Source organism: Pseudonaja textilis, chromosome 5, assembly GCF_049901715.1.
Source record: "Pseudonaja textilis isolate UNSWEBS1 chromosome 5, rPseTex1.2, whole genome shotgun sequence".
Lineage (NCBI taxonomy): Eukaryota > Metazoa > Chordata > Lepidosauria > Squamata > Elapidae > Pseudonaja > Pseudonaja textilis.
Window position 1 is genome coordinate 5,051,498 of NC_141994.1, and position 12,579 is coordinate 5,064,076.

Below are 12,579 nucleotides of genomic sequence, written 5' to 3' on the forward strand. Positions count from 1 at the left end.
GCACGCAACATGGAAAAGGTTAGCCATCACTGACACAGAGTTACAGAGAGAGAGGGAGAGAGACGTCAAAAAGAGTTTTGTGGCTCTCGTTCTCTGCCCTAATGACTGGCTGGGTGAGCGTGGCTAGAGGGTCATGTGACTGGGAGTGAGGGACGTCAAGTTGGCCACCCAGGTTTTGTGGCTCCCGGTATTTGGGAAACAGGTCCAAATGGCTCTTTGAGTGTTTAAGGTTGCAGACCTGCTCTAGGGAGATAAACCTGGTGGGACATAGAAAAAGGGCCTTCTCTGTGGTGGCGCCCTCTTTCTGGATGGCCTCCACTCTAGCACTCCTCTGAAAGGTGCTGAAGATCTGATTCTGCCAAGTGGGATGGAGCCCATTAAACGACTCGTGTAAGGTGCTATCGCCGGGGCGGAGGATGTGAGGGGGCGTGATTTTAATAAAGAAACCTATTATATGACTCTTCTTTTATTGGTTTTATTGGTTTTATATGAGATTTTATATTCTGTAAGTCGCCTTGAGTCACATGTGCAAATATAAATAAAATAAATGTGCAGGGGACATAACAGCCTCAGTATATCAAATATTTTTTGCTCTTTTCTCCCAATTTATATGTATTCATTTTAAAAACTGTCTGGATCCAAATAAATAGCTGTGCAAGTGGAATGTGAAACTATCCCATTAAACTCCTCTTTGCAGAAATTTTTCAAAATAACTAGTAATAGAGCATAGGGAAATCCAGTAAAAGCTTAGGTGAATTTTGAGATAAATAGATAAATATCTTGCTGGGAAACATAGTTTATAATGCAAGCTACTGTAACTTTAAGCACATTAAATAAAGCAAAATAAAAAGAATATTACTTTAGAAATAAAGTTTTTGAAGCCTGGTTTCATATTTCTAGACTACCAAAGATGCTTTTAAATTTGTTTTTGTGAACAATTGGTAGCAATGCTCTTTTTGTATCAGTAACAATACTATTTATCCATAACTAAATAATACTTTGCACAAAATCCTGTAAACAGCATATGGTTGTCACGTTCCTTTTAGGTGGCATAATTGTTTCCCTCTAAAGAAACTAAATTTAGATTAGCAACTGTGTCTAAGTATCAATAGAACAATGTTTTGGTTTAACTTGTAGTATAATGTTGAAAACTGATGAAAACCCCACTGTTTTAACCACAATTCATGTATTATTCACGTCAGAGGTTTGAAATATCACTCTACTCATGAGTCTTTTGACTTTGAAAACCACATCAAAATGAATAAAAAGAAAGAAATGTGTTAGATTAGACTCTTCATCAGCTTGTTAGATGGTTCAAATTTGTTTTCTGCCTGTCTGTATAGCTAAAGGCTTATCTATAGTGACTTATTGCTGTAAGCATTTTAAAAACTAACTAAACTTCTCAACTAATCTTGAGAAAATGAATCAAACAATACATATAAAAACACATTACTCACGAAATGGAAGAACAATATTCCTGAATATACTTAAAATGCCATAGGGTTTAGAATCAAATCAATAAAATATCCAATACAAAATATAAAAAAGGGTGTCTATCTGTCAATGTTGAGTGTTTAATATATTCTATGTTATTAATCTTCAGTGTGTTAATTTATATTGTTATAGTGCTGTTAAGGGAATGTATAATGAATACAGTTTTTTAAATAAAACTAATATAAATTAATTAGATGCTTATATATTCATAAAGTAAATGCTAATTGTATTAACTGCTTTATTTAAAACTGAAATAGAAATCATTTATAGAATATTATTTTGTGAGTTGTTTTGAATTTCATTTTCTTGAGATGAAACAAGAGAGCTGTCAATTCCCTGAGACTATTGGAAGTAGATTAGCAAGTAATGAGCATTTTCTAATTAATCTAATAATATTTCAGTCAAGATTCTTGGCTTCTTTCCTAACAAGTTTGAATCTCTAGAGATGAAAATATTATAAAAATATTAGAATGTGCTGAGATGGATAGATTAACACTTAAAATAAAATAAAAAAAGGAAAAAACAGAGTATTTCTTGACATGGGACTTGTTTTATCAATGGTTAACAAGTAGATTAGAATTTAGAATTCTAATCTAACAGATTAGAATTTAGTAAGATCTAAAAGATAATAATCTTTGTATTGAAAATTTTGTAAGATAGATAAACATTTTGTGAATATTACTAATATGTTTATTATGCTTACTATTATGATTTATGTTGATTAATATTGTATTTCTAAGTAGTAATAGTGTCCAGTCAACAGGCTGTTCAGATTAATATGAAATTTTTATGTTATATATAAAAGGAAAATCTATTAATAAAACATATATTAAAAAACAAGTTTGAATCTGAAACAAGAAATGCTGGCCTTGTGAGGATGACAGTGTCTTAGTTATAACATAATACTAAGTAAAACAAGATATGCCATGTTCTGTTATATAAATCTTTTTAAAGATGTGTAATATAATGTATTGGGAAGATGTACAAAAAAAATTTTTTTTAAAGAATTAAACCAGTCATGAATTTTCTCAGACTTGCATAGTTGCTTGCATAAGCTGTTTCTCTCTGGATCCACATGTGGCTATAGTTATGTACTGTTTTAATGATTTGAAGAGAAGTACTTTATGTTACCTCAAGTACATTACGAAGCTCTTTTTGAAGAAAGTTTTGCATACCCGATGAATTGCTATTGCTGGCAGGAAGAGCCAAGCAAAAGTGACTGATTAAATTTCTCTAGCAAACCTATACAGTTGATCTTGGCTTCAGCTCATGATTTTCAAAAACAGTTAATATTTGCAAGCAGTGTTCTCATAAAATATTTAAAATTATAGCAGGAATAACTGGAATGTTGACATATTGTTTCAGAATGAATTACTGCCTGGGTTTTTTTGTATTTTTTTGCCCTAACCCTAGTATCATTAATTCTACATCTTGGGAAATGCCTGTTTTTCTAGGAGCGTAGTCTTAAATGAAGATTCCTGAGCAAACCATTTCTATTATAATTGCCTATTTTAGAAATGATAAAACAATTGTTTTAACCTAAGGTTCCTTCTTTGCTTTTACTTTCCCCAAATCCATTTCATTCAGTCTTGTGTCATTTTAGTCTTGTGTCATTTTAGGCCTGAGGGCAGTATTTGATTTTGTATTATGTAAGCTGCTCTAGAAGCCTTTTACCCTGAATTTATGGTATAAATGCTGTGAATAAATAATATAGCTTAGACAAACAGTTCTGTTGATTAATCATGTGATAATAAATCTTTCTTAAAATGTCTTTTGACAGGATAAATCTGCAATTATGAACCTTTTCGCTACTTCTCCCTTTGGAATTATATTATTCTTGTCTACCTTGGTACAGAAGAGCAATGGCAAATGTAAAGAAGCAGGTTCAAAGCCAGAGATGAATTTGAGCATCCAGTACCAACTTCCACATTTCATTGCAGAAACCCCGATACAAAATATTATTCTCTACAAACAGCACCTGTATGTAGGTGCAGTCAATAAAATCTATGTCTTAAATGAAACTCTTCAGAACGTCTACGAATACAAGACTGGACCTGTTCTGGAGAATCCAAGTTGTGCTCCATGTGATGAATGTAAGCCTAAAGGAAATCAATCTGATATTTGGACAGATAACATTAACATGGCTCTGCTCTTTGAAACATACTACGATCATCATCTTATCAGCTGTGGTAGCGTAGCCAAAGGAACCTGTCAACGCCATGTCATTTATCCTGATAATCCTGCTGACATTGGAAGTAGAGTACACTGCATGTATTCCAAACTGATGGATGAGGAGTCAGATGAGTGTCCTGACTGTGTTGTAAGCCCCTTAGGAACCAAAATTCTGGTGGCAGAAAAAGAAAGATTTGTATACTTCTATGTTGGCAATACTGTAAGTAATTCACCCCAGCATGACCATTTACTTCATTCAATATCTGTTCGAAGATTAAAAGAAACTCTGGATGGATTTGAGTTCCTCACGGCTTATTCTTACATTGACATTCTTCCAGAATTCAGGGATTCATACCCCATCAAGTATGTTCATGCATTTGAAAAGGACCATTTTGTGTACTTCCTTACTGTTCAAAGAGAATCTCTTGACTCCCAAGCTTTTCATACAAGGATTATACGGTTTTGTTCTTTTGATTCTGAGTTGCATTCATACGTGGAAATGCCCCTTGAATGCATTTACACTGAAAAACGTAAGAAGAGGTCAGCTAAGAGGTCAAATGAGGTTTTTAATATTTTACAAGCTGCATATATTGGTAAGCCAGGTGCAACCTTAGCCCAGCAAATGGGCCTTAATATGAATGATGATATTTTATTTGGTGCTTTTGCCCAAAGTAAACCAGACTCTTCAAACCCGACTCCTAAATCTGCTGTTTGTGCAGTTTCTATCAAAACCATTAATGAATTCTTTGGCAAGATTGTAGACAAACAAAACATGAAATGTCTGCAGCATCTCTATAAGAACACCAACAAATACTGTCTGAACAAGGTAAGTATGGATTATATTACAGGATGTTAATTATGTAACACTGTCTAATTCTCACTGAATCTTCCAGTATTGAATATGTGACTAGGCTGATTTTAATAATGAAAAATAGCTATTATCTTGGACTATGCTTTGGCTTTGATCCAGGACGTCTTAATGTGCTTCAGTTTCACTATTAATGCTAGTTACTGCCAATTGTGATTTATATTCACATAAAATAGTTGTTTTAAGTGTTGGATATAAAAGTCATTGAAAGATGTATTCAGAAATTAGAGTTTGCATTAGAGATAGTATAAACCTAAGCCCTGTTTTTTTTCTAATCAGAAGGAAAATGGGCAGTGTTGAAAACACAAGTCACAAGAACTCTACTCAGCTTTAATAAAGCCAAGTGCCATACTTTCACAAAGTGATTTTGTTCCTGCATAATCTTTCAGTTAAACCACAAGATGAATCACAAGTAGATGAATAAAACATACTTCATTCAAACTAAACATGAATGGTTTGAAGTTAAAGCACTTAAATTAAACAGTACATGAATTAAATATAATGGTTATTTAGAAATGAAATAAATGGTTATTTACACTTTCTAGGATTTTTAAAATGAAATATATACAACTTTGTATCTTTCTTTAGCGCTTAGTTCAACTTATTTATTGTCCTCAAATCTTAGTTTCTTTTACTCATTTTTCTTCAGAAGATAATTCAACATTTCAAGCTGAATATTCTTCCATAATCATAGATTATTGTTTAGTCTTTTCCTGTTGTATTACTATGAATATGATTTTAAAAATATTTTTAAAATGATCTATACCAGCTTAATAATTTTTTCACAAAGTATTTCAGTAAATATATTGACAGAATCATTGGTGAGTTTCTATTTGCTGGAAAAATATTTGTCATTGGAGAACATTTCAAAGATGCCAGTATTGAATGCATTAGGATATTAAAAAGTATGATTATCTAATCAACAATACATAATTTCAAGATATGCGTTTTAATCAGAGAGAGGTATGCAGGCTAATATAGAATATTGGTACAGATGTGGTATCAAGTAATTAAGATCTATTATCCTTTTCCAATCTTTTCATTTAAAAAAAAATACTGATTTTTCTGCAGGTACAGATAGTCTCCACTTAACAAGCATTCAACCACATTCATTCAAAGTTATAAAGTGCTGAATGAGTAGTAATTATCGCTGGTCCTCGGAATAATGGTTTTTGGCTGGACCCAGGCATGTGCTAAAAAGGACGGTACTTGGCAGCCTGCACATACTTACCACAGCAGCACTGCTTCGTTACCGCCAACCACCTTTTTCCTCCCCATCTCATTTGGCTGCTCTGTACCTGCCCCGCTGTTCAGTCTTCCGCTTCTCCTGCCCTTCCTAGCTGATCTCGCAAGGCTGCACGAAGGCCCAGCAGGTGCCTTAGCTGAGTAAGCCTTGTTGGGAAAAGATGGCAAATATCAGGTAGCAAAGCGCAGGGCCATGTAAAGGGAGGAGATGGGGAGATGAGCAGGTGTGGTGAGTTAAAGCAAAGGTGAGTGTGGCAGGGTAGGAGAAGCAGCAGGTCCTCTCTTAACTGTAGCAATTGGAATTGCTGCTCCTACCATTTCTAAGCGGCGTGATTATGTGATAGTTCATCTAATAACCATTTTACGTAGCAACAGAAATTTCAGTTTCCGATTAGGGTTGTTAAGCAAGAACTACCGTGTTTCTCATACAATAAGGCCAGGTCTTATTTTTTTTTTGAGCCCCGAAAAAATGGCTAGGCTGTCTTTTCGGGGGTGACATAATTCCCCCCCCTTGCATCTTTGGGTGGGTGGGCAGCGATGGCTTGGATGTTGACCTCGGCGTTGGTGGGGCACTTCGTATCGGGGTCAACGCAGGCAGCACCATATCCGGGTGTGCAACAAAAGTACTTCCTCACAGCAAGCCCCTCCACCATTCCCCCCCCCATTTTGCATGTTTTAAATAGGCCTTAATTTGGGGGGAAGGGCTTAATTTCATTTCATGCCTATAAAACATGCTGGGACTTCCTATTGGGGGAGGCCGTATTGTTGGAGAAACAGGGTATCTGTGTTTGGGGGGGGGGGGGCAGTACATCAGAAATCTTTCCAAAATTTCTACTGCAAGGCCTCCAAAATATTTAAGTATTTATTTATGTAGAGACCTATCCTATTTCCAGTAACTCTGGAACAATACAATCATGGCTAATATTCGTGTTCATGGATCAGAAGACAAACAAAGAATAAGAAACTTAACAGCGGCTCAACAGCCACCTTACCACCAGAAAAATAGCCTAGTTTTTTAGTGATTTTATGAACATCATCTGTGGGGAAGCTGCACAGATGTTCTGATACATGGCATTGTTTAATCAAAAAACCTAAATGCACCTGCTCTGCCCAAATAGATGGGCAAAACCTGTCCTGCCTCAAATAGTCATGGAATTGATAACTAGCAGCTTGACTTGGTACCCAGGAAGCCACCTGGTCACCAGTGCAGTGGACAGAGCAGTGGTATCATACGGCCAAATAAAAAAGGAATGAGATTCAAGGGTTTTGTCATTTTGTCTATTTTAATTTTATTTTCATAGGAATAAGTCTTCAAGAATTCATGGGAAAGAGAAGAGTGGCCTTAGAATAGTTTTCACTGAAATTAAAAGAAAGTTGACAAACCATCTTGGAAGGTTTTGAACAATTTATCTGTGGATTGGGGGTGTTGCCACTTTAATGATGCAGAAACTGAAATATAGTAAATCTGGGAAGAAATTCAGTTTTGGTCATTTTCAGCATGACTTATTAAAGGATGGTAGTTCTTTCAGTTTGATTCAGTGTAGTCCTGTTAAAATTGGGTAATTAAGACTTCTACTTTTGGAAGAACTCAATTTTTCATCATTTTTATTTGTTATCTCTTTGCATTGTTTTATTCTATCAAAACATGCTGAATGTGGAAATGCAGATAAAGGCAAGAGAGAAAAAAACAGTAGAGTGAAATGAAGAGTCCCCTGAAATCAAATAAAAAGAGACAGTGAAATAAACATACAGTGATATTTATTTATTAAGATGATAGATGAAAGAAATTGAATTATGCTTATTTTCTAATGGGAAGAAGTAATTGCAGCCTTCCATCAGGAAACCAAAGGAGCTTTATTGATCTTTTGTCCTTTGGGTATAGCAACATTTAATAAAGATAAAACAACACCAACATATTTTACAAGTATAAGCTTTTTTCATCTTCTCATAGCAGGTTTTCTGGTCATATGTCTAGACAGTTCTTATCACTTGTTTTAAACAGATTCTCATGTTTAAAAACTTACGCATTACAAATTCATAAAATACAGGGTTGCAGGATTATTTTACATTTTTCTTCCAGTTCAATTCCAGTTACTTTCTGGAATACATAACACTGTCTACTGCATTAATATCTACTTTTAACCTTGAAAAAAAAAAACATTGGGTCAAATTTGAATAGACCTAGGACACAATAGACATAGAACACAAGTAAACAAAGTTTCTACTTGGCTTATTTCTTCTGTAGAGGAAATAACAGTGTCTAACTTTAATAAGAGTTTCTGGGTCTTCAAACTCAATGCTTTTAAATCCTTCCAACAGTATTTTTGCAGCCTGGCGGTATAGTTTAGAGACCAGTTTGTTCAATACAAAGTGAAAAGTAAGATTTATAGGCTAGCAACTATATATTACTAAAACCCTCATCATTATGACTTTTAATTGGGAGAAACTGTTAAAGGCCAACAATTTTTTAACCAAGGAACTTCAGATGGATTAATTTGCAGAATGTGACTAAAATCTGGCACCCATGCCTCCCGAGGGAATGACATTTGGGAAAGCGGTGGCTGCTTCAGTGCTACTGGCTGCTGCTTGGCTGCTGCTATGGTCATGTGATTTTCATTTTCAATGTTCTGTGACAGTTTCCCAGCCACTCTCACAATTCCTTGCTCCCTCCCCCACCTAGCAGCAGTGACCTAACTACCTTCCCATAAGTGTCTTGGTTTATCACTGACATCTGATTCACTAAGCTCTTATATATAAAACATTGTACACTAAATCAGTTTATATCCCATCATTATTACTTTAGCTTGCCATCCATAACAATGCAAAAATACGTCTAAATTGCACAAAACCAGCTTTGCTTTTGTTTTCAAATGTAAATAGAACCAGCTCTAAGTGGCAATATCATTTTGTTATTCAAAGTTCACTAATTTTATTGATCTACAGTATTTTACCTTTACCTGGGATATTGTATATCATGTTCATTTAGAAGAAAACATCTTAATCAGGATTTCCTTTCTATAATAAATAATAAACAATGTTAACATATGCCTATACAAGTGATATATGAACATTGCAATGGAAATAATTTTTAATTCTTGCCTTGCTTTCGTGAAGATGTAATCATAATCCAAATCAAGATGAGAGGAGTTGTGGTAGGATGATAATTGATGTGTATTATCATGCTTAATTATTGTAAACTGTCTAGATTTGCCTATGGCAAAATAGGTGGCATTTACATTTACTAAATAAATAAATGTGAATTCCAATCAATTGTGTTGATCAAGAGACAACTTATCAACACATTTAAATGGCTCTGAATGACAACTCCAAACATCCCTCACCACTGGCCACGTTTTTCAAGAGTTACATTTTCTCTCATCTTATGCTGTGGTCTTGGATTTACTTTACTCCATCCTGTTTTTTTCCATTCAGTCATGTTGAATTCTGAATACCTGACCATGCAGTTTTCTAGGCAATTTTTTTTAGTAGTATTTGCCATTGCCTCCTTCCTGGGGTTGAGAGAAAGTAAGTGACTCAAGGTTACCCAACTGGCTTTGTGCCTGATGCAGGAGTAGAATTCAAGGTCTCCTGGTTTTTAGCCTGATGTCTTAAACTACAGCAAACTGGCGTTCATTCTACCTTTCTATTAGAATACTTCATATAGGAAGTTGTTTATGATATTTTGTGTAAATTAGGACAATTTAATTCTTATTTAATCACACCATTTATTTGTCTTTATTTCTCCAACATAGCTAATTCTTCTAAATCATGAATATTGTCTTCGCTTAACTAAGAAATAATTAGTGGCCGTACAGACTTTGCTGTAGAAATAGTGCATCATCCACCTCCTGCTGAAATTCTTTTTGCTTTTTATATGATATATTATTTGAATTTTGACAATTCACATATTAATTAAATAATAGTCGTGCTGTCCCAGACAGTCTATGGGAATTGGATAGTTACTTAGGAATTATGAGCTGTCCCCTTAAGGAAATGCATCATGGTAAATGTAGTTAAAGGGTATCCTGGGAAATGTAGTTTATGTCACGTGACCACATCTGTAAACCTGATTGGTCACTAGTTTGACCCTCGAGGGGTTTTCCTCATTCTTTGTCTGAACTCTCTTACTCATGGCACCTTCTTTCTATCGCTACGAGATGGGTTAGGAGATAACCATCTTTTACTACAAGGCATAATATACAAAGGATTGGTCATTAAAAGAAGAACTTCATCACAATCATGAGTGATGAGGATACCTGATGAACCAATAAATGTAATTTGTTATGGACGTCTTGTTGAGTTATCTATCTGCATATGTACAGCTTCAAATCCACCTCTGTGCAGGATACAGAAAAATGGGGATATACAGCTGGTTTCTGGAATGATAGCATACCCAGTGATTGCAAGATTAAATTGAATTATACATCTACAACTAATCAATGGGATCCTCTGTGCCATAAATTTATAGCTTAATCAAGCAATTTATAGTTTCCTGTTATGTGTTCTGCCAGTGAAGAACTTGGCATATCAAACCTGGGAAGGAAATCCATTACATCTTAAGCATTCATTGAATGCAGGATTGAATATAGGTTTGCCTGTAAAATTATGACCGTTCCCATTTTTATTATGACATATCTTCATTACTCCTAAACTATACCACAAATATGTTCTGGTAGCTTCTTTTTTATTGCTGTGTCCTATAATGTTGCTTTGTCTTTCTTCCAAGCCATGAATGAGTCAGATTCAAAGCAATCTGTGGTACCTGTGTTAAAAACCACATGTTGATACGAGAAGTCATAAATGCTTTTAAAATAAATATTACTTCACCTTTATTCTAACCCTGACAAAGACCTCGTCATCCCTTACCTCGAGAGGGAAGTCAGACAACTGACAATTACCAAAAACGGGAAAGAGATGGATTTTTAGTAGGGTATAAAAATTCATGCTGGCATGGTTTCTACTAAGCAAGGATTGATGGATCTATGATATTGGGGAAAAGTCTAAAGTATTAATTAAATATTTCCAAAGTATTATTGATATAAGCAATTGTTAAAACCTATCTTGATCAGGAAGTACATACTGTTCTGCAGCAAATATGTTTGTTTGTTTTTGCCTTGGGTAGCATTTTTGCCATGTGTTGCCTTTGCCATAACACAAAGAGAACAGGCAAAATACAAAGAATGCATATATCCATTATACATGTACCTAAATCAATACTATTTACTTAGTGCTAATGCACTAACCAGATTACAAGAATTGATGCAGTGGTAATCAATACCAAAAGTGAATAATACGATGAAAGATCTTTGAAAATAAAATGTGCTATGTTTTTAATTTGTATTAGTTAATTACATCAGCATTTATCTTTTTTTTCCTTATATAATCTTAACATTAGCATAAACCTGTTTGCTTTTCCTTTATCAGTAAATGAACACTAAGGGTTCCTGGAAATACAGAATATTAAATTCATAGCAGATGCAAAAATATTTACTGTACATTTAACAATTACTGCTATTGACCTGAATTGGTTTGAAGACACACTTCCTATTTTATATACTTGTTGAATTGAATTCAACCACTGTGCAACAACTTTTTTAATTTTGAAATATCTTACTTTGAATACACATTTTTTTATTTTTTTTACTGTTTTAGATAGAGATACTTATTTACAGATTAGAATGTTATCAGAAAGCTTGAGTTCGAATTCTTGCTTCATAAATAAATCTGTTATTTATTTGAAGCTGACATGTTTATGACATGAACATCTGCAAATTAAGATAAAAACAAAAATATAGAAAGGTACACCACCTTTATTTATTTATTCAATTTATATAGCCATCATCTCACAAAACAACTCTTGGTTGATCTACCACAAGTAAAAAAATACAAAATATAATACAAATAGCACATACAACAATTAGGAGACCAAGCCAGTCTAAATAAAGTAGCATATCACAAGTTCACACCAATACTCCAGCTCCATACCCAGGAACATAAAAGTTTTCATGATAACGAGAGTTATTATTTTCACAATAAAATGTAAAACAATATATAATATCTGAAATTATGATGACTTTCATCTTATATAGTGTTATAAGAATTAGTGGCAGCTTGCATTATGTTCAGAACTTACAAAACTCTGCAAAACAGGTTATAGGTATCAATTTCCCCACATTATTTGTATAAAATGCAATATTCAGTTCAAGCAATATATTACTTTAGTAATTAAATAATTCATACATGAACAGATGAAAACCATGAAGCTACTTGTTCAGTTCTTTTTAAATTCTATTTAGTTCAAGTTCATACAGATTTCTTTCAGAGTGATTTGAAATGCATTAATAAAATCATCCTTATGGAGCAGATAATTTTGGCAGTGATCGTTAGTTATTTTCATGAGTATTTATTATGACAAAATTTAGATGTTAGAGTTTGAGATGTCAGTTCGAAAAATGTTAAACACATAATTTGTATTAATTTGCCTCTGGTCATATGTGCTATGTTGGGTTTACCTAGGAAAGCTAGGTTCAGATCTGATCAGTTGTGAAGTCACTCAGTTATTTAAGACAAAATAATTTTATTTAACTTTTTTCTTCCATACTGTATTTATGTGTTAGTTTTGTTCTATGCTTTCATTTTTGTATAAGTTGCCTTGTGCATTTTTACAGAAAATGGGTTATCCTTAATTAAAACTAAATTCTTGCTCAAAGCAATAGCATTCATTTAAAGTAAGAGGATTTTTTTTGTTAAAAACCAAAGTAATAAATTAATTTGGAAACCCATGTTGTGAAGATTAGTTG

The 12,579-nt window shown here is 33.9% G+C and overlaps 1 protein-coding gene across 6 annotated transcripts in view; it reads left to right on the plus strand.

Annotated features, from left to right (window-relative positions):
* Nucleotides 1-12,579, plus strand: part of MET (MET proto-oncogene, receptor tyrosine kinase) — a 118,686-nt gene that overhangs the window by 28,179 nt on the left and 77,928 nt on the right. For all 6 annotated transcript variants that reach the window (XM_087934035.1, XM_087934039.1, XM_087934040.1 and 3 more), the window contains exon 2: nucleotides 3,275-4,492. In XM_087934035.1, the coding sequence (XP_087790161.1) occupies nucleotides 3,290-4,492 (1,203 nt within the window). In that variant the 5' untranslated portion in view covers nucleotides 3,275-3,289. The remainder of the gene's footprint in view (nucleotides 1-3,274; nucleotides 4,493-12,579) is intronic.